This window comes from Pangasianodon hypophthalmus, chromosome 13, assembly GCF_027358585.1.
Source record: "Pangasianodon hypophthalmus isolate fPanHyp1 chromosome 13, fPanHyp1.pri, whole genome shotgun sequence".
In the NCBI taxonomy this organism is placed as follows: domain Eukaryota; kingdom Metazoa; phylum Chordata; class Actinopteri; order Siluriformes; family Pangasiidae; genus Pangasianodon; species Pangasianodon hypophthalmus.
The window spans coordinates 24,634,865-24,662,853 of record NC_069722.1 but is presented as its reverse complement, the minus strand read 5'-3'; the positions used below and the strand labels follow the sequence as shown (position 1 = coordinate 24,662,853).

The following is a 27,989-nucleotide window of genomic DNA, read 5'->3' as shown; positions in this document are numbered from 1 at the left end:
AAAACCCCAAATGCATCCATGCACTTCTGAGCATCATTTAATTTTAACCAAAACTGAAACAATGGCTCACTTAGTAACAACAGATCAGTATCAGTGAAAAATGTCAGTGAGATATGGATCAGTTAATAATGTCAGCGATACCTCTTCTCACTTCGGTTTAAACAAAGACATAATCAAGATGCCTTTCTTTCTTTCTTTCTTTCTCTTTCTTTTTAAATACAGAATACCAGCAGATGAGGCATCGCTAATCGTTAAACCACCATTACAGATATCTACCGCCTTGTGAAGGCTTCATGATAAACTTCCTTTTAAAAACCAGGGTGTCTTTTTCACTTCACTGCAAAAAAAAAAAAAAGAAGAAGAAATGTGATGTATAAAGTAAAGGCAGAGGATCTCGATGGCCTGTGAGGCCAGACGCAGCTTCGGAGGAAGCCGTGAAACAATATACTGAAAACCACAAACCTGAGATGGAGAAGTGCTTCAGAAATTCTGGAGAAATCTAATGTGAAACATTGGGTCATTTGTTTAGAGAGAGAGAGAGAAAGAGAGAGAGAGCACGAGTGAGCGATAAAGAGAGAGAGACAGAGACAGAGTGAGAGATAAAGTTCAAAGTAAGACGTAATTGTTGGAAAGGAAAGGTCACCAGTTCTTATTTATTTCAGAAAAAGTGCTGCATACTGTGGAACGGACACCAAAATGTCTTAATAAAGTAACTGTTTGAATTTAGGAAGTGAAGCTTTCTGTTGAGAGTCCTGATATTAACATACTACCACAGAACAGACACAAAACTTACAGATACGTAACTCAAAAGATGACTGACCCGGGGCTTTTTTTTTCCCTGTACGTAGGCAAATATTTTTTTTTAACCCTTAATCATTTCTGGTTAAATCTGAAGCAGTGGGCTAAATTTAAATTTAAATAAGTTAGAAACAGTACAGACACGAGTGAAAATAAAATCTGAGAAATGTTTGTGACTCTTTCAAAAAAAAAAAAAAAGAGGAACAATAGTATATTTATATATATATATATATCGTTTCGAAGTTATTTATTAATGCATTTATTGAGCTATCGATAAAATCGATTAATTTTATTTATAGCGTTTATTTATACAAATAGACAGATAGATAGATAGATAGATAGATGAATTTAATGTATTCTTTTTTTATTTTTAAATTATAGAGATTATACGTCAGCCTTGAGTGCTAGAAAGGCTTTATACATATAAACCGAATGCCTATTATTATTATTATTATTGTTATTATTATTGTTATTATTATTATTATTGTTGTTGTTGTCAAAAATATATTTGAAATAGGATTCATCAAGAAATTGAATTCATTAAAATAGTTATAAGATGTGATATAATATAACTATCAAAGATAAAAATGTATAAATAGATATGTTAAGATTATTATTTGTACAAAAAATCACATTATTGTAAGAATTATACACCAATAAAAACTTAATATTCTACTTTATTTTGAGTAAAATATTCCCTGTTTGTACTTAAGACATCATTGTGAAAGTTAACTTTATTTAAAACGCGCTTCGTATCCATCAGGAATCTTTATTTTGATGTCCTGAAGTGAATAAAAGTGACTCTTTCACACTGATGTATTTACATACGCAGTGTAGTAATCTGTCAGGAGCTTTATCAGATCCGTAATATCAGGTTTTATATGTTGTATAAACACACACACACACACACACACACACACACACACACACACACACACACGCACACACACACACACACACGCACGTGCTGCAGGTTAGAGAGACTCCTGTTTTAATCAGATTACCTGGAACTTTATCTACGGAGGCGAAAGCTGGGCCTCGCCGAGCCTGGTCGTAGAAGCGGAAAGGCAGCTGAGACGAGGACGAGGATGAGGAAGAGGATGAGGAAGAGGACTGGCCGAAGCCTAGCACTTCGGATGAAGGCTGTACGGGAAGGTCGAGGAGAGCTGCACGAACAAGGAACAGAAATTTAAAGATGTTGATATCTGAAACACTAAAACAGCCCTTGTTCTAGAAACTAATAAAAGCGTTTATAAAACAGCTTCATTTCACACACACAGTGTTACACGCTACTATTTAAACTGTGCGTTATTTAAAAAACGTTAATAATAAATCTGTATAGAATAATATGTTTAATTTTTCCTTACACTCATTAAAAGTTCAGTTATTGGAAAATAAAACGATATTATATCAATATTGTTATAAAGACAATCTCACGATACACTTTTCTGAGGTATTAGAATTGTTAAAAATATATAATTATTAAACATATAATTAAATCAATTTTGAAAAATACAGCAAACACTGATGTTACAGTTTTATAGTAAATATTTTAAACTGTAAAATTTAATAAATTAAAAAAAAAAAAGTAAATAAATACATAAATAAAAAAAAACAGATTAACGCATTGACAAATTATTTTTCCTTCTTTTTTAGTGTTATATATTTAAGAAGACATTAAATAAACTTGTTGTTTTATTATTATTTTTTAAATGCAACATGACTGTATCCTATATACTGTGACACATTTTGTGTATTTTAATGACAAAATATTGTCCACTTTTAATATGCATAAATATGCAAATCTGTTATGCGACGCTGTTGACTCCACCCCCTCACACCGCTACCCTGGTTATGCTACGCTGTTAGCTAAGATGAGAGGCCATTTTGAGAAATTATGATCCTCAGACGAAACAAAAACGTGCTTTAACTGATATTTCCTTCTGATCTACAACTACAACTATAAATACTGTTAGCGAATGCTAGCAGGCTCGTTACCTAGCGAACAAACTAGCTATTTTTATCAGATCAGCAGAAGTGGAATTTCAGTATGAGAGCATGGATATCATCGTCATTTTCTCACTGATTTATTTAACAGAACATATCAGAATACGTTTCAGTGTTACCATGACAACCAAGGTTGGTTCATGACTAAATATAGCTAGCTATAGTGATTTAACTAGCTTGCCTAGCACGAAAGATTCAGCAGCGAATCGTTTCTGGTTAACGCGCCATCCTCGAATAATTTGCATACCGGATGTGATTGGTTCAAACGGTCGAGCTTATTTTATGACATCACAACAGGTGCTCATATGCTTCAATCGGTTTTATATAAAAGTGCCGAGAAAGTTTAAAAAGAAAATAAGATTTTAGCAAACAAACAACAAACAAACTGATCAGAATCAGGCATCAAGAAGAGTTCATAATTTTTTTTTTTATAGTTTCGTTCAGCCTAAGCGTCATGTGACCCTGTTAATAACTCAGTACAGTAAATAATTCAGTTATAAATGAGTAAATTATAATTCAATTACAAACGATTAACATACAATCTTTTCTCCTCAGTTCTGATTTCTGGTCTTTTTTTTTCCAACAGCTCTGTATATAAACCTCAGCAGGACTTAGACAGTACAAACCCGCAGACGTTGTATGTGGCTGTATTGTATTTAAATGAATTCAGAAGTAATCTCTGCGGTGTAGAAACATGACCAGAGCTTGTTTTCACTTGTTCGAATGTCTTTGTAGATCCTGTAGCTCCCTTCATCATCTCTTTAATACTGTGTGGAATGTGACATAAGAGTCAGGCTTTGATTGGTGTAAAATTCCCCAACGTGAGTACAGAAATCAGAAGAACGGCAAGGTTGTGGACGAGGATGCCTCCACTGCCAAAAATAAGTCAGAAATGCCTTTAAAATACACTTCAATCATCAAGGAAGCTATTAAAGAAAAACTATTTATCTGATCTTGCTGGAACCTTGAACCTGTTTGGATCAATTCCAAAATCTGATCTGCTGGTTATAATGATAATTCCACATAAATCCTACAAACGTTCAACCGCTCGTTCTTTAGATATTGAGCTACAGAGAATCTCGGATGGACGCGCGCAAACATAATACCCCCACCACCTAGTGACGAAGGCATACAGACACGTTCGAGCGCGTTTCAGGTGACGGACTGACCCGCTATCCTCTGCATCTTCATCCTCCGGGCCTGGATGCGCCCTTTAGCCAGCCGCTGCTTGGCGATGATGCAGCGAATGTGATCGGCGAAGATGAAGGAGGCCTGCAGGATGGGGACGGGTTTGGCGTGAGGGTTGGAGGTCGGTTTGTGGATGGTGATGTTCAGGGCTCTGCTGTCGTCCTCCACCCCCGACACCTGCATGTCCTGTAACAACAGAACCACAAAAACACAATTATTTCACCACACGTCTATCTGCACTTATTCATCAGTCACACTACACTCACACACTACCCTCATACTGTATTTCCCCTACAGTAAACTATTTCTGAAATAATAATGTTTTTTTTTCAATGTGAAAGTTTATTAGAAGATTATTTTACAATTGATTTTTTTTAAATGGCAAATAAAAGAATATAAAACTCTTTCTGACTGTATTTTTTTTCCTATAAGTTTTTTTTTTTCAGGACAAATAAAAAGTAGATTCATCGGTTCTATTTTTTCCCTTTTTGAAAATAAAAAATAGCAATATTGAAAAAAAAAAAAAAAAAAAAAGGTAGAGTTTTTTTTAAACTGTGAATTTTTCCCCTCACCTAGAGAACTAGACGGGATCATTTTTGTGTAAAGATGCAGCACGAATCTGATTTTTTTTTTTTTAATCTAATATTTCTGCATTTAAAATCACATAAATCCACAGGTGTTAATGTTTTATAATAAATAAGTAAGTAGAGTTACTGTATATTCTTTCCTTATAGGAAAATAAACAGAGATAGATAGATAGATAAGCAAACAAATAAACAATTAAACAAACAAAATAAATAGAGTCTTCTTTTCTACTGTTTTTCTGAGTGTAGCATATTAGGGATGGTGTTGTGTATAAATATGCAGTTTGAATTAGATTTTAAAATATTTAGATAATTCATATGCAAAACAGTGACATCTGAACATTTCAAATTTAACATTTAATATTGTAAACAAGTAAAAGAAAATGGCAGAGGGCTCTTTTGTTACAGTAAAAAAAAAATTTCCCCTGTAAGAATTTTTATTGATGAATTAAAAAGAAAAAATAGCTGTTTTTTTTTTTGTTTTTGGTAATTCTTTCTCTTTTTTTCGGTTTGAAAATCAATTCAGAAAACAGCCGCTCTTCATCGTCAGTTCTTGGCTCCTCATTCATCCATTAAAGCGTTGCACGTTGATCAGATAACAGCGTAACTGAAGCGTGAAGAATCACAGACGGCGAGATTACCTGCAGAAGACCTGCGAACTTGACGACCCCCCAGCCCAGGCGCTTGGTCTCGGGTTCCACCAGACTCATCTGATAGACGTCCACAGCCAGGAACCTCTGCGCCTGAACGCCGTCTTTACTCACCACCATGCAGGCGATGAGGTCACTGTTATCTGCGTACAACAGCAAACACCAGGGGTTTTTTGTTTGTTTGTTTTTTAAAATTTTCAAGCTGTTATTCGGTGCATATGATGACGATATACTTTCACTTAGTATTCATTAAAGCAGCTGATAACTGGAACAGCAGTCCAGATAATTACGTACTGTATATAATTACAAGCCATTGTTACACGACTCGTGTGAAATGACACCTAGGAATTTAGGTCACGTTTAAGAAGAAGAAGAAGAAAAAAATAAAAACCTCAATTATTAGAGTGGAAAAACGTGAAATGCAAGCGAGCGTGACGGTACATGTTCGTACAATTATCACGTGTAGAAAATGTGCCAGAGTGAAAAATAAAGCCTTTGTTACATTGATGTTACTGAGGAACACCGTGTGCTGAATTTGTCAGAATGACAACGAACAAACAAACAAGGAAGTAAACAAAGAATTAAATAAGTAAGCAAGTATACAAACAAACAACCAGGTAAAGTACGTAGCTAAGTAAGTAAAACACACAAATAACTAATTAGGTTAGTAGATAAATAAGTAAGTAAACAAACAAATCAATAAATTGGTTAGTAGGTAAATAAGTAAGTAAACAAACAAAAACAATTAACTAAGTGAACAAACCTACAGCAAGATTAAAGGAGCTGCAGGAATATCTGACAATCATTTCTCTCTGCATGAGACAACAATCTCGCGCTAGACAGAAGCCCTTTCTCACAAAAAAACATCCAAACCCAAACAAATCACCCCAAACCGTGTGGGAAAATGTGCTATAGTCTGATGAGACCAGTTCCAAAAGGTATAATAATTCCATAACAGGTCTGTTTGGTGAAAAAAAAAAGGACATCGCTAAAAGAACACCATCCCCACGGTGAAGCATGGTGGTGGCAGCATCATGCTTTAGTTCTGCTTTTCTTCAGCCAGAACTGGGGCTTTTATCAAGGTGGAAGGAATCATGAATAGCTACAAATACCAGCCGATTTGAGTGCAAAACCTTCAGGTGTCTTCTAGTGAGCTGGAGATGAAAAGAAATTTCATCTTTCAGCACGACAACGACCCAAAAGCGTACATCCACATCACCACAGGAACGGCTTCAGCAAAAGAAGATCGATGTTTTTGAATGACCGAGCCAGAGACCAGACCTGAATCCAAGTAAAGATCTGTGGAGAGACCTGAAGCAGCAGGAGATGTTCTTACAATCTGATGGATCTTGAATGTTTTTGCAAGAAAGAGGGAGAAAATGTTGCCAAGACAAAATGCACCACGCTGATAGACTCTTAGCCAAAAAGTCTGAGTGGTGCAATGAAATCAAAAGCTGCTTCAACAATGTATTAGTTTAGGGGTGTGTACACTTACGCAAACAGCTTATTGTAAGTTTTTCTTTTTCTTTTCCCTAGAAATGTTTCTGATTGTTTTTCAGATTGACGGTGAGAAAAGATCGGACGTGATTTATCTTGTTTTCGTTCTTTTACTTCACAAACACCTGCCATTTTAACAGGGGTGTGTAAACTTTTTATATCCACTGTAGATAAAGAATTGTTGCTTTGTAATACCACAGGTTGTCGAAATATTCATTCCATCCATACTTTATACGTTTCCACACTACGCTGCTGTGGATAACGCGAAAAAAGAAGCGTCACCGAGTGAGATTAATGTCCGATATTGCCGAGTATCAGGGATCGATCGATCGATCTGAGGGTTCGAGCACACACTGAACTGCATTTCACGTTCTTCTGCTAAGATCACAGGATTTTATATTTACATATTCAATTCTTCTTTAAAGAAAACCTGAAGTCAGAACTGATCATTTTTCTTTTTCCTTGGTCACTTATGTCAATGGCAATATGTGCGGTTTTTAAAGCCCCGCCCACTTTAATATTCCACTTCACGTGGAAATACGTTACGCTGTGGAAAAAAAAATTCTTTTTCACGATGGCTCAGCTAGCATTTGATGCTTTAGTGATAAGACACTAAGTCGAGTCAACTGAGTCATTCTGGACTGCGCTGAATTGAGTGTGTGTGTGTGTGTGTGTGTGTGTGAGATAACGTTATCTCATTAATATTAACATGATGTTATGACGTTAAACGTAATGTTAACATGTTAACGTATCTCGCGATCTTCCAAGTACTTTGTGATGTTCCTGTTAGTTTATTCGTCCCTCACGTTCCTCAGAACGCCGTCTCACAGTTCATGCGAATTATTTCAAAAATAACAACCTCTTTTTCACAAGAAATCCTGAAAAGATACTCTGAGGTCACTGTTGTTGTGTTTTTTTTTTTTTTTTAAGTCAATAAGGCGTCAGACGTTCGGCTTCGGCACAGATCAGACCGGCACACACACACACACACACACACACAACACACACTCGACACAACACACACTCGACACACGGCGTGGAGTTTTCTAAACACTCCGCTGAGTCATAAAATTCTTTTCACAGAAATGCTCTGTTCATCCTCCTCGACTGTCACCTAAACACACACAGCGAGTAACACTGCTCTCTGGAGCTGGCTGAAAGAGCAGCAGGAGAGAGAGAGAGAGAGAGAGCGAGAGAGAGAGAGAAGCGCTCTCAGAGGAACAGCGACGGCTTTGTTTGTAATAATACTGTGTTTCTGAAAAAAGGGAAATAAAAATGTGTCGCTTCCTCACACTTCCTGCTCATCAGATGATTTCTGTCGAGACTAGCGTGACTCAGTGTGACTTACTTTCAAATGAAGTCACTACATTTCACTAAAACTGCCAACTTGTTCATGCAAAGTGGGCGGAGCTAAGCTTAGATAAGCTCCACCTTCACCAATCACAGGAGTGATGTCATTCGGTCCCTCGCTTCCTGCTTGAGCGCTCACTTGAAAGCTAAACTAATAAACAAAAGCTTATCCAGTGAGGGAAAGCTAACCTAACAAGCAAAAATAAAGCTAACAAGTCAAAGTTAAGCTAGTGAATAAAAGTTAAGCTAGCAGGAGAAAGCTAACACGGAGAACGAAATAAACCTAGCCAGTTAAAAGAGTGACGAAGCTAATCTACTTAGTAAAAGCTAACCTAGCAGGCAAAAATAATGCTAATGAATGACGACTAACCTAGTGATTAAAAGCTAATCTCAAAGGCAAAAGCTAACCTAGCAAGCAAAAGCCAATGCAGTGAGTGAAAGCTAACTTAGTTAGCAAAAAGAAAATCTCAAAAATAAAAGTGAAATAAAAACTAATCTCATGAGTAAGAACTAAGCTAGTGGCTGAAAGCTAACATAGCAAGCAAAAGATAACTTTGTAAGTGAGAGCTAACCTAGCAACTGAAAGCTAACCTAGCAGCTGAAAGCTAACCTAGCAGCTGAAAGCTAACCTAGCAGCTGAAAGCTAACCCAGCAACTATAAAGCAAACTTATTGAGTAAAAGCTAACTCAAATATACGCTAACCTAGCGAAGAAAGCTGTAAGAGATGACGTAGCTAGCTAACTAAACTAATGTTAGTGATCAACAGATGGTGGTTGCCATGGTAACAGCACATTTTGACAGGTTTGAACAGGATCTGGGTGACAGGAAAGCATGCGGGCTTTTGCTAATTTACATATTCATACATATTAATCAGGAATATTCATAGATTCCAGTATTATAAATATATAATGCTTGTACACTGTTTTTAGTGATTTTTTTTTTAAGCAGTAAAAAAGAAAAAAAAACCATCATTAAACACAAATTCTAAAACACAACTTCAGGGGGACTTTAGAAAATTGAAAATTTAATTTAAAATAATTTAGATAGATTTAAAAAAAACAAAAGAAAAAGAAAAAAATGCTAAATACACAGTAGATGCTGATTAGCTCTAAGTGTCACGCTAGGTGTGTGTGTGTGTGTGTGTGTGTGTGTGAGACAGAAATAAAGTGACATTTCCTGCAAGTTTATAAATAGCACGGATGACATCAGTAGCATCTGCCTGTGTGTGTGTGTGTGCGTGTGTGTGAGAGAGTGTGTGTGTGTGTGTGTGTGTGAGAGAGTGCGTGTGTGTGTGTGTGTGTGTGTGTGTGTATGCGGCTGCTCAGTCACTGAAAGGCTTTTTTCCATTCACTCACTCACCCATTACTGGAGGTCTTCAGGGGTGTGTTTATTAATGCACACCCCTCACAACAGTCGATCTGAATCGAGAGACAGCATTGAAGTGGCGAAGAACAATCATAACGGGATCATCTCTCGCTCGTATCATTTCCAGAAATGGAAATCAGATAACTTTTTTCTTTACTTTCTTTAACGCCAGTCTGTGATGCAATCGATGCTCAAGAAAGGACAGCAACCGAAAAAAAACACCTACACACGAGAAAGAAAAAAAAAAACTGTGTAATGTTATTTTATTTTATTTTTTAATTATTAATACTTCTCCGGAAACTGATGTAAAGGGTACTGCCTGGTTCCGCAAACAGTTATTTCAAGAATGAAGAATGACTTCAGCGTCCTTAGCGCCAAATAATTCATCAGGAATGCGTGTGATGCGTGTGTTAAAAATAAACTTCTCCTGGATACCGATGATGATTTATATAAATGGTTTAAGTACATAAACAACAACAACAAAAAAAAAAACTGTAAAAAAATAAATAAATAAAATCAGTATTTCTGAATTACACGGATTCGGAGGCGGAGCTATGCATGAGCTCGGGTTGTGATGTCATTAAATCAACTCCAGGGCTGTGAGCCAATCACGTTTGATATGCAAATTCAGCACTGTTAGCTTAACGCACATGTTCTGTAGCTAAACGTTTCCAAATTTCTATCGTAATCCTGTAATAATAATAAAAACAGACGTGATTGGTTCACAGCCACGGAGCTTCATGAATATTCGTCGCATTTTAAGGAGATTTCTGAGAAGTGCATTCAAAAAAAATTAAATGTTTATTATTATTCTACAAAGTTTGTAATCTATGTTTAATGTTTTAGACGTAGGCTTTAAAGTAAGGAATAAAACGCATGGTGTTACAGGAAAACAATCAACGACGGCAGAGTTACTGTTACACACCAAACGTCTTTAATTCCTCCTTATACCATGACAATTTGCCAATTTTTTAAATATAGTTTTTTTTATATCCATTTATAGTTACATTGTTGTACGTCTGTGAAAATAGCCAGTTCCTGTTAAGTTTATATGACCAAAAAAAAAAAAAAAAATATTGCAGTGTCATGTTATGTAAACTCCTCTGTCCTGAAGGTGTCAGAAAAATATATATATATATATATATATATATATATATATATATAAAAATTAAAATACTATAGAAACGATTCGATTAAATAAAACGAGCGCATTAATGTAAACCTGTGATTTGCAGCTGCACTGCTGTTACAGAGAATTAATCAACAGCAGAAGTTATATTGAGGACACGCTCGTCCTCAGTGTTTGCCCTCGAGTAACCGCCGAGTGTGTGTGTGTGTGTGTGTGTGTGTGGAGTCAAGAGGCGAGTCAGCAGCGGCTAAAAGAAAATGGCTGATGTGTTTTTTTTAGCGTGTGTAGGCGCAGCTTTAACACTCTTACTGTTAGATGTCTGAGGTCTACAGGAAAACGGCTCGATGCTAACGCTGCCCACGACGGCGCTTGCCGAGAGAACGCTACATCCAGCAAGCCCCTCGGCGTGGGACGCCAGGAGTGAGTCATTTCTCCCGCACGCCCACGCTTTACCTGTAAGAGTGAGAGCTGAGGGTGCTGAAGGGGCGTCGCACCTGAACACCTCACAGGAAGTGACACAGAGGGGAACAGGAAGGGTTAACACACACACACACACACACACACACACACACACACAGACTAACGGTGTGAAGTGTCATGGATTTATCTCAACTGATTTGTTTACATTAATATTAATTTTACATTTTAATTGTACATTAGTTACTTATTTTTGAGTAATCTATAAATGAAAATATTTATTTATTTATTTATTTATTTATTTTTACGGAATGGAGTTATGAGCATAGCGTAAACACAACCTATGATGTAAAATCTATAAAGATATAATCATACACATAATGACCTATGAACACATCCATAACATGTTATAATGCATTAGTAAGGTGCAATACCTTCTGTTGTAATTACTCATAGTTCATAGCAATGGTTATAAAGCATTAGTAAACTGTGAACAGAATGCATTATAAGCAGTGTTTATAACACATTACATCACCAAGCCCCGTTATGCATAGTGCTTTATGAACAGACATAATGGTGATATAACGTGTTATAAGCACTCCTTACAATGCATTCTGTTAACACTTTATAAATGCTTTATAAACAACACAATTGCTATTTGTATGCTTTCTTAAAAATAAATAATTATAACGATGCGTATAATGAATACATTATAACATGTTATAAATCATTATATATGTATATTTGTCCTTCATAGAAATGTTACCGAATAAATTAAATAAATTTAAAGCGTCTCTGATTGAATTAACAGAAAAATAAATGAGAACTTTAAATTAAATTAAAAATTAAAACTTCAAATTAAAACTTTAAATTAATTGTTTTTTGGCTTTTTTAATTTTTTAATTTAATTTTTAATTTTTTTCACCAATTCTCTCCTGTAAGCAAATGATTAAATTATTGAAAGCGTATAAATAAATAAATAAGTAAATAAATAAATAAATAAATACTGCTACTTATTGCAAATATTTTAGATTATAAAATTATAATATAATTTTATCATTTAATTATGTCAACATTGTTTTTTTTTTTTAAATAAATAAACATATAAAACCTCTTTGTGAAAATGTTACTTTTGCAAACTCGACATGTGCCATCTTTATATTCTGCGCCATCTTCAAGTTATTTTTACGTAGGATTATGAAAAAAAAAAATTCGCTGAATCTCGCTGTTCACTCTTTATAATAAAACTAACCACCGAAGAACCGGCGTCGCTCGTTTTCATTGGTGGAAGATTCATCGCTTTGCTTCTCATTTGCATACAGGTAAACTTTTTGCTCAGCCCACTTCACACTACTCCACCGTTGCTCCGCCTCCTGAGGTTTAACGCTGTTTTCACAAAGGCTTTTTCTTAACGGAGCGACTGTTCATGCTGATGTGAACAACACTAGCTTACTGTAACCATAGCAACTCTTTGTTATGATGTTTATTATACAGGAAGATCTCTGACGTCACACATCTTCTCGCACTCACTAACGAATGTAACTTTTTCCTCCCAGCACTCCGCCCTCCGTGTCTGCGTTCTCTCGCTTTCCTGTGACCTGACCGGTTGCGCTTGACGTCACGCTTCTGAATAGTTTTTCCGAACTTTTGGAAACCTCTGTGCCTCTGCAGGCGATTTTACAGATTCCCAACTGATTACAGAACAACACTAAACGTGCGCTGGTGGAAAAACTGCTGATGAGAAAGCACCCTAAAGCGCCAACGCTCATTTAAAATAAATGATTTTGTCCTCTTTCTCATATCGTTGCTGGAGTAAGCAGAAGATACACCTAATAATGACTCAATCAGCACCATCCTATAATCCTACATGCAGCGAGTCAATAAGAAACCTGATCTGTTACTCATCGTCGATGACGTCATCTCGTTTAACCCTCATGCGGCCCTCGGGTCAGTCTGACCCGTGTATCATTTTTAATAAAAGAAAAAATACAGAACAAATCATTTTTTCCACGTGGCTTATTTTCTGTGAGGAACAAGTACAAGATTTTTAAAAAAAAATTTTCCCTACACATCGTCATCCGTTAAATGGTCCTCAGGTCAATTTGCCCCACCTGAGGACTAAAGAAAAAAAAAAAAAGGCGGATGTGAGCGGAGGAAGTATTCGTGGTGCGAGGTACGAGACGTTCATTGACTGTAAATGGTTTTGGAAAATGAGGGTACTCAGACATAAAAGAAATATTCAACTCAGAGAGACACCACAGAGCACAGAGTGGTGATGACAGATGTGCAAGAAAAAAGAAAGAGACAGTGGTTTGGAGATGATCCAGGAAACAGAACGTGTAGGCGGTGGATCGAGGTGTTCGTTTCACAGGTGAAGTGCAAAACTAACAAATGAGCAACAACTCAACCCATAATTCACTCAAACCTGAACATGCAATCGGTCTGAAATATTAACTGCATCTGAACCAAAGCGGGAAAAAAAAAATTCAAATCAAGACACAAAAGTCTAACGGCAGTTTATTTACTTTTCGTGGATTAAAAATCTAAAACGAATTAGCACTTGGATCAGTCTGAGGCTCCGCCCACATCTCATATAGTACACTTATCTGGCTACGAGCTTCAGAAACGAACAAACTGATTGCTCAGAACTTCATGACACAATGATCTATTTGAAGCAAGATAACGATCACAAAATGAAAGCTTTATAATTATTTCAGCCTTTGATTTAAAACCGCCTTCACGCAAAAGGCTCCTTCCTGTAAAAGTAGGTGGCTCTTTGGCACATTTAATGATGAAACGTACCAGATTAAGATGATATCAACTCTCAAAATAATCTCAACTACAGAAACGATTTCTTTTAAATCAGGTTGTGGGTCAATCAAGTAATGTTCTGCTTTGAAATCTGCTTTGGTGATAAGAGGATAAAGCAGATAAGACCTGATTAAAGATTTAGGGGCAAAAACAGAGATGACACCGATCCAATAAAATGGTGGATCAGATATCGGAGGGGAGAAAATTATTAGAGGGAATTAATTTGATTGGATTCTGTAACAAATAGGAAAGACTGGAAGTAGATTTGGAAAAGTTTCTCTTTCTTTTAAAATTATATTTGCAATGTCAGTGAGTTCTGTATGAAAGCTCTATAGTTGTAATTTTAGCTATTTTTTAGTAATTTGTAATTTTAGCTAACTTTTATCTGTATTTTTTTTTTTTAAATATCATTTTAAAGCTTAATAGTGTTTAAAGAAATAGGTATCGATATCGAAAAAGTGGTATCGCGCCACCTCTAACCGAACGTCACGTAAACGTATATCACGCAGGGACAGTTTTTCCTTCTCGTTAAATTATTTATTTTCGCTTTCGGGTGAGTCGCGGCTTTCTGGAATCTGAAAGGTTCAGAATGTAACTTTCAGAAGAAAATAAACTTTTTTAACACTCACTAATTCTGCAAATGTATGAAATCTATCTATTTATATACTGAATTTTTTATTACTTTGATGAACGACGTAATATAAGGTTGTTCTCCGGAGTTAATTTCAGCACGAAGCTTTTATTACGTCAGTTTTGTAGCTAGCGTGCAAAATTATGAAAAAAAAAAAAAGAAAACATGGAGATTTCTGAGGTTAGTGCAGAATTTTTGCAAATCTGTGGATTTATATTTTTCATTCAGCAGACGCTTTTATCCAAAGAGAAAATACAAGCAAAAGGAGACTCGAGCCAGCCAGGAGCTGAACCTAGAATCTTCAGATCCGTAGTCAGAAGCGTTATTCCAAGTTGATACATAACCAAGTGTAAAATAATGCAGAAATCAAGCGATTTGCAGGATAAAATAATAATTTTTTTAACATTATTATAAGAAAAAAGGAGGAGATGAACTCAACAGCTCTGAAACATGCATCTCTAATTTGTATCTGAAAAATCAAATTATATCTTTTTATATTAAAATTAAGTTTCTTTCTGATTTGATACCTTTAAATTTTGAGTCTGTATTTTTTTTACCGGAGAAAAAAGTAAATGAATAAATGAATAAAAGTATAAATGAATAAATAAAGTTTCTGACAGGAGTGTGAGACTCACTGAGGTCGAGGACGTCGTCGGTCTTGATGAGGTCTTCGGGGCGCGTCAGGGGCAGCTGTGTCTCGGGTTCTCCTTGCAGCTGCAGGGACAGAGCCCGCAACATGAAGAACACGCGGATGGCCTGTGGAGGAAAAACACACACACACACACACACACACACACACACACACACACACACACTTATTTCTCGTATCCAAGTCAGTGTTTGGAGTAAACACGAATGAAATTAATTCTTTCTGGAAAGCCAAGCATCAACTGAGACGAGTTATTCCATCCTAACATCAAAATAATGTTCCAGCGTTTTTCAGTCTCGTCTATATTAAACACTCTTTTTATTTATTTATTTATTTATTTTTTTTTTTTTTTTAAATCAAGCATCAACGTTAGCTCTCGAGTGACGCAACAGAAAAGAGTTTGCCCTGTTACCCAGCGATCATGAGTTCAAATCTCGACGGCCGGGAGTCTGAGAAAGCTAAAGTAGCCGTGCTCTCTGGGTGGGAGGGGCAAAGTCACGCTCCCCTGTCAATCACAGCAACACTAGCCAATCGTGGGCGTCTGTGAGATCAGGTATGTGTAAGAGGGCAGACAGCGCTTTACTCTGAGTGTGTTACGTCGCCCTGTGATGAAAAGATTTGATTGGTTGGCTTCACGTGTCTCACAGGAAGCAAGTGTTAGCCTTGGTGGTGGGAATTGGCCAAAACTAAATTAGGGAGGGAAAAAAAAAAAAAAAGAAAGAATTGACATTTTTCACAAAACTCTGTTTACTCCAAACTTACTAACGATACCAAGTTGAACTCAGTAAGTCAATAAATAAAGCTGTATATCTGTAAAACTGTCCTGTTCGACCTGGAACTACTTCTTCAGAGGGAAGAATTAATGGTTTGATGTGTGGCCCTGATAAAACCTTCACGGATGGATAAAGAAACCGGAACTACTTTTTACTGCATTATTCCAGTGATGGAAAAATGAACAAAAGATTAAAAAAAAAAAACCTCCATAAGAACAGCTCAGGGAAGACTTGTCTCATCCTCACACCTTTATTGTGCTGCAGTTTTACATTTTATATTCGCACACTGTAAATAAACGTCTGACATCTGCTCTTAGCCTCCACTGTAAGTGAGTCTGTAGTAAACTTTCTCAGTGCAGTGAATCACACTGAAGTTCTGTCTGTTATAATCACACAGATACTGAGATCAGGATGAAGATTGGAACGGTGGCGTATTCCTCTCCATCTTGCCTCGACATTCCCGGTTAAAGGAAAAAGAGATCGGATCGGTCCCTAGGATGTCGACATGTCGGATTTTTTTAAAAAACTAATCTTTTAATGTCTCTTATTATTGGGTCTGTCATTTTTTCCACCATCCTCTTCTATTCTCCCCTCTTCCTAGTCTCTTGTATTATTGTTTTTTTTTTTGATTAGTATTATTGTTATCATTTCTATGTTTACTTGTCTTTACACTGTAAGCTCCGTCTCTACAGCACTTCAACGTGCTTTATAAATAAACTTGACTTGACATCGAACATGCTCGCTGAACTGCATAGCTGCATAGCCGGTGGTGGATATTTATGGAGAAGCTAAAAGCCTTCCTGATAACTTCCCTGGAAAGAAAGGGCTTCGCCAAGGCGAGCCAAATTTTGTGAGCAGGTGGAGATGGAACAACATAGCAGCCTTTGAGAGTGAAAATAATGAGCCCAACAGGAATTCCAGCAGCAGCTCACACAATTCTCAGAACTAAATTATAGCTGGAGTTCTCTGGAAGCTTTCGAGAGACACGCTGCACTCTGCTGCTTAGCGTCTTGATTAATTAGGTTGGCCCACAAGGGAGGAGACAATGAGGCTGTTCACCAGTGTGTGTTAACTGCTTGTTCAGTCATTGTGTTTCTCAGATTCCAGGCAGGTTTATCCTGAAGCTGCTCCTGCTCTGTGTAATTAGTGTGTAGTGACCCATTTTCACCTTTGTGTTTACAGCTAGTCTCTTTCTTCTTTTTGTTTCAACCTGAAGAAGAAGGCCACAGTTTTCAAATTAAGACAAAAACAAACCAAAAAAAAAAAAGCCCAAGCATGCACTCTGACTAAACTCTATTATCTTCACTGTTAGTTTTCCTAAGAATACAGAGCTCTGAATATTGCTAACAAGAAATTCCTAGAAAGTAGACATAAAAAAAAAAAGGAGTTTACCACAAAAACATCTAGCATACATCAGTGGAAAAAGCAACATCCGAAGAGAGATGTTCTCAATTCTATGCAATTAGCTACGGCATGCTAAACCCAAATGATCGGCTCGAGTGATTCCTCGAACCAATCCTGTGGTGCGTGTGGTCCGACGTTTTTTCAGTTCCCTGCTCACTTTAGAACTACCAGCAATTAGTTCCCATGTAATGTTAGATGCACAAAAATGGAAGAAAAACTTAAAACCTATAACTGTAACTGTTTCATATAAAATGTTTACAGTGACATTACGACGAAAAACTCTAATTTCACATGTTTCACTCTAATCTAATCAGAGAACGACGCTAATATGAAGCCGAGCGCGTAACATGTCAATCAAAAGTAACTACACTTTAAACCTAAGTAATGTGTACTGTATAAATTGTAATAATGGGTTCTAGGCTGTACATTATACCTACTAACGTTTCTCATCGGAAATAAAAAAAAACATTTGATAGGCCACGCCCACAAGCGACAACAGTAGCAGTCGTTACAGGACCACAGGAGACAGACTACAAGCGATCGACTTGATGCATGTTAATGTGAACACAGAGTAAGAAAACAGTGAAATATTTTATCGCTAAAGCATTAAATATTCCCCTGCCTCCCAATTTCCCCAACACCAAAACATAAATACCCCATGATCTGTAATTGCCTCAAACTTAAACACCCCCCTGACTGCTAACTGTAACTGCCCCAAACACAAATATAGAAATATAAGTGAAGAATTATGGGGTGTGTGTGTGTGTGTGTGTGTGTGTGTGAGAGAGAGAGAGAGAGAGAGAGAGAGAGACAGACGAGGGGTCAAAATTCGTAAATATTACGATTAAACGTAAACGCTAGCACCTCTATAAGTATCTGTGTGGCGGACTGGGGAAAGAAAACTGGATGTTGTTGTGGCTCGATTCTAGAAAACAGACAAAAACAGACGACAAAAAAAATCTGTTTTGACCGAAATTGAGTGCAACATATTTTGAGACCTCAACTTTAAAAAACCAGAAATATTTAATCAAAAAGACGAGATTATAACAAGAGTAAAAATCATTGCAAATACATTCACCAAACCTAGACGTCTGTGTTGTAAGAAACGATTAACGTCTGATTTTTGGTTTAAATAATCGCAAATAGATCAGTAATAATTTTCCCGCAACTTCGCCCCTCTTATAAAGGACTTCTTGCTCAATCTTGACTTAACACCAAGATGCAGAATTATGGTTTGTGTTTATTTTAATAACGATTCTTATCATCAAAGTTCTTAAAAAAAAAAAAAAAAAAAAAAAAAAAAAAGTTTAGTTCTGGGAGCTGTAATTATTTATCATTTCATTCACCGAGTCTAAACATTTAAAGTTCACATAAATAAAAAGTAAAACGTGACCTCTGAATGCCTTCAATAACAAGACAGGGTGGAGACATTCCTCAATGTCAAATCACACCAAGGCGCGCACAAAAAAAAAAAAAAAAAAAAAAAAAAACCCTAAACAAAAGGGGGAACAGACTTATAAAACTGGTTCCTAAACTCACTGCAGACAAAAGGTTCACTCTCCTCCTCAGTCTCCTCTTTTTTTCAAGCGTGTAGAGGCACGTAATAACCAAGACATACCCTGTGACCTCTAACTTCCCCGAACCCGAATATAAATAATTGCCCCAAAACTGAAAAATTAATAAATATCTGAAACTCTGAAGGCCATTAAATTAGCTATTAAACTAAAAATGTAAAGAATGTTGCACAACCATATTGCGCCTCATCTGGTAAAGAAGAGATTAGATAGAGAAGCGACTAAGTTGATGCTGCCACCACCATGTTTCACAGTACAGACAATGTTTTCAGATGTTAGGTTTTGGCCAAATGTTGCACTTTGTGTCAAGTTCAAAAAGTTCAAGCTGCTATATTTCAGGTTTAGAGACAACATAGCAAAGCATGAACAGATCAGAGTTGTAGAATTAGCGAGACGCACAAACGCCGGGAAAGAAAAGAGAACATTTTCGGGAGCGATTTTTATAAAGTACACAAGAACGATCTGTCGAGTCGGACTTTAATTCTGTTTCTCGCCACTGTTACCCTTGGCTTGTTTATTAGGGATCTAAATCTGCATCCGGATTTCTGCAAAGCCGCTGTGTGACGGTTTTTATTGTGATTTGTGTTTTTAAGAGTGCTATACAATAAAAAATGGATGTTTATTATGTCCTTCTCAGTAAACTACAAAAAAGAAAGCTAATTTCTGAACCTCATTTGCGCGTAACATTGGCAAAAAAACCCAGAACACAGCTCATCACGTGTGTGAGACATTTTAAGTAAAGTAAAATGAAGTAAAGTCGGAGACCTCGGGTCATTTCGACAATCAGAATGAGCTGTGCAGCAAAAAAAAAAAAAAAAAAAAAAAAAAATCCAGAGACACGAGTCTCAATCTGTGGAAGGATTAGTGCTTCAGTGACTCTGTGCCACGTCGGCAAACTTCTAGGAAATATCACAGGAGCGTGACCAGGTGGAGTACACCTCTGATATCACACCTGGCACACAGGTATCTCCGGGGAATTCTGGACTGAAATGGAGAACAACTTTTTTTTTTTTTTACAGGAACTATGAAATCATATCACATGAGTGTCCCAAATCAACCATATTTACTAAAAAACCAAAACAAACTTTCCTGCCACATTCCTGGCAGCCATGTTGGTATTGCCCATCATCTGCTCCAAGCTCCGCCCCTTTCAGCAAAAGTACACAAAAGTTTATGTGTTGAAAAAATATAGCTGGACTGGATTTACTAATGCACTAACGCACTTCACGGCACTATCTGACAAAAATAAATGATCAGAAAGCGTTTAGCAGTGGTTTAGCTGTACAAATGGAATGCGAAACATTTCCAAAAATATGACAGTGTTCGTTTTTTACGGATACAAGCAGCTTCTGCTACAGACTTTAAAATCACGCTGCCTTCTTACACTATAAAAGAAAAGTAACTGTATACTTTTAAGTTGTAGTCTCGAATCTACTGTAATTTTTTTTTAATTATTATTATAATTCATTATAGTTATTAGAATTTATTATAATTTTTTTTATACTTTAGAAATCATTTATTTTTCTGGACATGGTAGACAAACCTTTATTTATTTACATTATAATTTTCTAAATAATTTTCAAAGTCATTCATTTTTCTGAACACAGCAGACATAAAAACTTTACATCACAGATATATTTTTTTTTAATGAAACTGTACAGATTTGTTGGCGGTTAGTTATCAAACCTGTATATCGCGACAGATATTATCTATCACAAAGACGTCCTTAAGTATCGTGATTACGATATTTGCGTCACGTCGCCTGTCCCTCGACGCCTGTGCTTAAATAAATATAGACAATATAATACGGAATACGTGTCGAGTTTAATTAGACAATGCATGCTTTGCATACTAAAAACAAAAAAAATAATCATCTAGAATTGTATGTACAGTATGTAAAGTATGTGATCTTTTTAGATCTTTTTTTTTTTTCTTTCTCGCCTTCCCACTCACTCTGCGTGTTTTCTCCACGTCGCCGCACGGAAGCCGTTTCACAAAGTCGATGCCGGTCAGCGGCGTTCCAGTAGGGGGCAGGAGTATGGACGCATCCATCATGAGATACTCCACATTTAGAGGCTTGCTCTAAACACACACACACACACACACACACACACACACATCACAAAAGCATGACTATCCTAAACAGGAGCCTCTCAAGAAAATTGTGTTTACGTGTCCAGTTAGCAGGTATGAAAGAGTTTGTTTGTAGCAGTCATATGTTTACTGCAGAAACACACAGTCACGGGTGGTTCACTTTAAAACACGACAAACAAAAACAATGACACACTCGCAAAACTGACTCACTGTCATGCTCCTGTACTCGTCTTCAAACATATCCAGAAAGATCTCCTCTCCCTGTGGGCAGAAACAAAACAGTTCCAGAGAAAGAGGAGGGTTGAGGTTTTTCAAAAAAAATTTAATTGAAGAGCCAATAAATCCAAACAGACAGAAGAGCGTGTCTTTCTCCTACGCTTTAATCAAATATAGACCTTGTGCATTTCTTATTTCTTAACAAAATACTGCGTGTGTGGTTTTATACGCACGGGTCAAAGATGCACCTAAAACCAGAATTTATTTATTTATGTATTATCCATATATCTGTGTATTACAGACGCTCTGTGAGTGAAATATAAAAGCTGTAGATTCCTTTAGGAATCATAACAAGGCACAGAAACAGACTCCACGTGTCACATAGCGCAGTGCATTATGGGTATTCTGTATTAATCTGAGTACATCACATCTGCACAGATGCTTTGTGGTGATGTCTATTGTTAAAAAAGCTAAACAAATAAAATTGAACTGAACTGAATACTAGCAGTGCCAACTCCAAACCTTGGAATGATAAAGTTCTATTACACTTTAAATTAACGTTATAAATATTTAGTTTTTAATGGCACTAAAATGAATAAGTTTTATATATTAAAAAAAAAACAAATTTTGTATATGCTTTAGATGGAGGTTTTGTTTTTTTTGTTTTTTTTTTTAACCCCTTTCTCTGATTGAGTGAAAAGATTATTTAATAGAAGTGGAATTTTATATGTACATGTGGGCGCCAGATGTGGGCCCAAGTCATTGTTCTGCAAGTCCCAAGTCAAGACTAATAAATCCAAGTCAAGTTACAAGCCCGTAACTTTAAGTTTCAAGTCCTAAATGCGCTTAATGGGCCAGATGGGTTCCACATGGGCATGGGCTCCGATAAACGCGCCTCTGTCGCCGGGGAACGAGCGCTCTCGGATTGGCTGTCTGACTGGTTTGAACGTTGACTCTGGAAATGAACATTGATGCTGATTTGCTGAACATCTGTTGAATGTTCGTTGGGAAAATAAGTTGCTGATCCACTGCACACTAATAAATGTATAATTTATAATCCTTGGTCTTAAAAATGTATCAAAACTTCCAAGTGAAAGGGCTCGAGTCCACGTGAAGTCGGTGATGCCAGAGTCAAGGTCAAATCTTCTTTAATTACGCTGAGTCAGCAAATTTGTGCCCGGAGTTCAAGTCATGTGACTCAAGTCCACAACACTGGCATTTTATTCTACTATACTTTTTTAAAACAGTTTAGAGTCTCATGTCATTCTAAACGATGAACAAAAAAATTTAAAGATTCGATGAAATCCTGTGGTATGATTTTTTTTTTATTCAACAGCGAGGTGGCATGTGTTTTTAATCCTTTAATACCTGAAGAAAATGCTGTAGATATAAAAGAATAATTATTATTAACAGTTACACTTTCAGACAAGACTAAACACGGAGGTGTTTATACAAAGCACAGTGTGTGCTTGCACGTACTACATGCTTTCATTTTTTTTAATCTTTTGTACCATCAATAGCAGCGCATATCTAATAATGGATGGCCCAGGCTTGCTCTTGGATCAGGACATCGTGAAGCGCTTCAGGCAGACTCTTCTGTTTTTCTGTTTTTTTTTTTTTCCCCTCGCTGCACGATGGTTCATGGAGGAGCGTACAAAACACTCAGTCACAGTTCCTTTGTACGAACACACTCAATGAGATGTTATGTGAGAATGAACTGCACTGAAAGTGAAAGAGTACATCATGAACCTTTCAGTTAGAGATGATTACACAAAGGGTTTTGGTTTGCAATTACTGCTTGTTTTGGTTTTGGTTTTTGTTTTTTTGGCTCAGGAATGACCCAAATTTCGGTAAAGTTGTTCTGCGACAAAGCAAATAAAACTAAACTGAAAGTGACAAATATATATATATATATATATATTTATATAAGCTAAAGAAGCGCAGAATATTGTGATATATTTCCCGTATTTTTTGTGTAGTAATTAATGCAGGTGGCACGGAGTAATTCCTGAACTACAGCAACGCTGGGATAAAATGTTTTAAAACACAGAATTCTGGATTCTGATTGGTCAGAAGTTCATGATTCCTTTTCTATGAGAGCAGTGCAGCTGAAAATAAATCACAAGTTTATATTAATGCGCTCTTTCTAATAGTAACAGCTCGTTCACAGCGACTCGTATGTCGGATTAAAAAACGTGTGTAATCACTGATCTGTCGAAGAGACGTTTATTTAACACTTATGGAAGGAGTCTCCAGTGTCAGAGGTAAAGCTGTAACTTGAAGTCGTATGTTTATGCTTTTTTAAAGTTTCTCGGTAACACGACAAGCTGCGTTTTTTTGTTTTATTAACTTCAAGAAAGAGGAAAAAAAAGAGGAGCTGGTGAAGGAACGACTGTTGTAACGTAAGTGAGAAACATCACATCACCCGGCAATGATTATTTTCCTAGAACAGCATGACACACAGTGGTTTATTCCTTATTTGTTATACTACTAATGCATGACAAGTCACATGATAAATTCTTTCCTGGGAAGAGCAGCTGCATGACCGAGAGGCACCACTGCAGTTTTTTTTTTTCTTCCAAAGAATTTGGCAAGTCAGTGCATTTGTAAAAAGATGTGGCATCATATTTATCTTTGCTCTTTCAACATTTAAAAAATACCCTGAAATATTGGGTAATATAGGCAATATTTGAAAAGCTCTGTTCTGAGCGGTATCAGATGTCTGGGTGATTCCTAGGAACCCGTCGCACTGCCATAATACGGCCAGCTACGAGCAGCGTGTGTGTGTGTGTGTGTGTGTGTCACTGTGTGTGTGTGTTTTCAAGGAGTGACTTTTGGCTGGTGCGCTGCTGGTCTGACATGTTTGGACAACACGCTGCCAGAGTTCCCTAAACAGAAATCAAAAGAACTGCAGCATCAGGACGTGCTGGCTGTGATCAACACTCGATTAATATTATTATTATTACAGGAAATAAATTACCAGCGAAGTGACAGTGGATTTACTGAATAACGTTTGTTTAACACTCCACAGGATAAAACAAATCTGTGAGCCAAAAACTAAAACTAAAATGAAATATTTTTAAAATCTTTTGATGTTGCCTTTTTTTTTTTTTTTTAATTTTCATAACCCTAAAAAGAAAGTGACCAAATAAAAAAAAAAAAAAAAACTTGCCTTGTAAAATCGCCGTAGAAGATGAAGACTCTCTTCTCTTGCACCCTGGAAAAGAAAACAGCAATGTATAAATGTGTGTGTGTGTGTGTGAGAGAGAGACAAAATGGCTGTTCATATTTTCCTCAACATTTAACCGTTACTCCGAATAACAAATCTGCAGTTTTATGAGACGGCAGAGAAAAGAGGAATGATATCATGAGATACTTTTGACTTTATCCCACAGCACTGTTGGACTCTGGATCCTGATTGGTCAGAAGTTGGTGATTAATTCTCCACAACAGCAGCTCTGACGGTAGTGCAGGTTTATATTAACGCGCTCGTTTTAATACGTTATCGTTTCTATAGTAACGGCTCATTCGCAGGGACGTGTGCGGTAGATACTCGACTAATAATGAACAGATTAAAAATATGGATATGGTAAAGTTTTCTCTACGGAGAATGTAGGTTTATTAAATGTTTATGGAAGGAGTCTCCAGTGTCAGAGCTTTGTAACGGTTAGAGGTAAATTTTCCGAACGTTTTCCGACATCTTCAGGACGGAGGAGATTTTGTGGTTTCTTAGTAACGAGACTAGTTGAGTTTTTATTTATTGATTTATTGTTTGTTTGTTTAAAAGTATGGAGGAAAAGTATAACGTGTCGTTCTTTAATAACAATAAATTTTTAAGTTTAAGAAGATAATAATCCACTTCAGGGTGGGAACGGTAACTCCGCTTCATCACTCCACCCCATCAGTGAGGATTTTCCTACAACGGCATGACACACGCTGTGTTTAGTCGCCATGTGCTTTACTGTAAAATAAACAAAAGCCCACAGATTACTAAATGACTTTGTATACAGACCGGAATTACTGGATCCTGCAGGATTCTTCTAAATGCAAAGTTTTTAAATTTCACTCTCCCTGGTAGGAAATCAGGAACTTACAGGAAATGCATGATGTTCCTCCTCTCAAAGCCTCAAACCCTTTCTTTTCATATCTCTTATTAATCATTAAGCTCACTTATTATTATTTTTTTATTATTATTACTGACCATATCTGATCCACATCTTTTCTTTTTCTTTTTCTTTACACAGCTTTTGTTCTTGTCATTACTGTATTTCGACTCTAGTCTAGTTTGTTTGCGCTTCTTTATGCTAATGCAGAAAAATGTTTAATTTCATTATTATTAAAGGTGCTTTACAAACTCTGCCTAAACCTTTTGCAAGAAATATGATCAACTTCCTGTAAATGCCCGTTTTCTTACCAGTAAAAAGTAAAACAGTTTTAAAGAAGTCATTAAAATGAGAGGGAATTTCCCTACAGGATCGAGTAATTCAGGTTGAAAAATTCCTGCTTTACCTTCAACAAGCCTCAGTGACTCATTCTCTGGTTGTGTATGTGACTGTGTACGGTCTGACTGAGCCACACGGCTGCGCTGTGATTTATTCAGAAACTCTACTGCAGCGTGTCCCGGTGTCACCCAACAGCCACTTCCTGTTGGAGCGCTTCGGGTGGATGCGTACCTCCAGACAGGCCAGATGGACGTCCTTGATGATGCACCGAGCCCCGGACAGCACCGACTGCTTCAGGAGAAGACAGCTCAGCTCCAGAGTGGCCAAGCGCACCCTCCCGTCTGACGGACCAGAAACACAACATAAACAACATCACTCTGAAAAATCACTCTTTGCTCATCAATCCAAGAGCTAACTCTCTCTTTTCTTTTCTTTTTTTTCTTTTTTCTTTCTAACACAAAGTGAAAATGAACAGCAGAGACAGTGGTTCAGGTTCATTGGAGGTCACGGCTTAGGAAAAGTACCTTGCTGTAAGGAAGTAATCTACACTGTTGTGGTATTTTATTAAAAGCTACAAGCTACTACGTCATGTTATTTATATTACGGCTATTAATTCTATCATAAAGTGACGACACGGACGATGTTACAGCTCCTATCAGTGTTATTAGCATTAATAAACAGTAAAAAAAAAAAAAAATTTAAATTAAAAGAAAAAAAAAATTTAAATGATGCCTAAAATCTGAAACTGAAAAAAAATAAATAAATAAATAAATAAAAAATAAAAAAATAATGTAAAGTAAGGGTGAGAAATATGACAAAAATATTATATCATGATTCTCAAAGGCATTTTTATGATACACGGCACACACACACACACACACACACACATACAGTTGAGGACAAAATTATTAGCCCCCCTATGAAATTTTAAGTTTCCTCAAGATATTCCCAAGTACCTATTTAACAGAGCAAGGAATTTTTAACACAGCATTTCTGAACATACTATTTTTCGTTAGAAGGACCAAAATATTTATATTTGCACACCAAAACATTGTTATGTAAGAAAAAGCTAAAATGACCAGGGACATTATTATTAGCCCCCTATAAGAAATGACCATTTATTAAGTCCTTTACCTTCACAGGTGATGTGTGTAAAGGTGATCAGGTGAAACAGGTGATCTCACTCAATAATTAAGTTAAATTAAGGTATAAAAGCCCCAGTATGGGTCATTGGGCTGTCATTTGAGAAAGCAACATGCCAAAAACAAAGGAAATCAGTTTGGACTTGAGACAAAGAATTAATGATGCACATAAAACAGGAGAAGGATATACAAAGCTATCCAAGCGTTTCCAAGTCTCAAGAACCGGAGTGAGAGGTATAATCCGGAAATTCAAAGAAAGCCACACAGTGCAGAACAAGCCTGGCAGAGGTAGGAAGTGAAAGATTTCAAAGACACTGGAAAGAAAACTAGTGAGAGATGTGTCTAAAGACCCCAGAACAACTGCCAAGACACTGGCGAATGACTTGGCCACATCAGGAATCATAGTCTCTAAGAAGACCATCACTAGAGCTCTGCACAGGAATGAACTGCGAGGTTGCAGACCAAGAAAAACTCCACTTTTGAAGAAAAGACACTTTCAAGCCAGACTTAAGTATGCTCAGGACAACCTGGAGAAAGATTATTCATACTGGAAGCGTGTCTTATGGTCTGATGAGACTAAACTAGAGCTCTTTGGCCACAGAGACACTGCTTACGTTTGGAGAAAAAAGGGAGAGGCATTCAACCCAAAGAACACCGTCCCCACAGTGAAACACGGTGGTGGGAGTATTATGCTGTGGGGATGCTTCAGTGCATCTGGAACTGGAAATCTTGTCAAGGTGGAAGGGATCATGAATAAAGAAAAATATGTGGATATTTTGAAAGAAAATCTTAAGCAGTCAGCAGTGAAACTAGGTCTGAGTCGTCGCTTCATCTTCCAACGTGACAACGATCCTAAACATACATCTCTTTTGGTGAAGAACTATCTCCAGACGAACAAGGTGAATGTCATCGAATGGCCTGCACAAAGCCCTGACTTAAATCCAATAGAAAATATGTGGGATGACCTAAAGAAAAATTTCCATGCCAGAAAACCATCGAATCTGGAGGAACTTGAGAGATTCGCCAAAGAAGAATGGGCCAGGATTCCTCAAATGAAGTGTCAGAGACTTGTTGACGATTACAACAAACGACTGCAGGCAGTTATCCAGCAAAAAGGATACACAATTGACTATTAGAATGTGGGGGGCTAATAATTTTGACCCTGGTATTTTTTGTGTTTTGTGTAATATTTTCATTTCTGTGTGGAATATAAAATAATGTAAGCATCCAAAATAAAACTAGGATGTCTAAAAAAGCTGTGTTCATT

At 36.8% G+C, this 27,989-nt stretch overlaps 1 protein-coding gene across 1 annotated transcript in view; it reads right to left on the bottom strand.

Annotated features, from left to right (window-relative positions):
- Nucleotides 1–27,989, bottom strand: part of clec16a (C-type lectin domain containing 16A) — a 76,336-nt gene that overhangs the window by 10,688 nt on the left and 37,659 nt on the right. Inside the window, exons 11-18 of the mRNA XM_053239083.1 lie at nt 25,812–25,921; nt 24,311–24,355; nt 21,133–21,183; nt 20,782–20,910; nt 15,064–15,184; nt 5,219–5,370; nt 3,975–4,179; nt 1,803–1,964 (exon numbers count right to left, since the gene is read on the bottom strand). Coding sequence (XP_053095058.1) covers nt 1,803–1,964; nt 3,975–4,179; nt 5,219–5,370; nt 15,064–15,184; nt 20,782–20,910; nt 21,133–21,183; nt 24,311–24,355; nt 25,812–25,921 — 975 coding nt within the window. The remainder of the gene's footprint in view (nt 1–1,802; nt 1,965–3,974; nt 4,180–5,218; nt 5,371–15,063; nt 15,185–20,781; nt 20,911–21,132; nt 21,184–24,310; nt 24,356–25,811; nt 25,922–27,989) is intronic.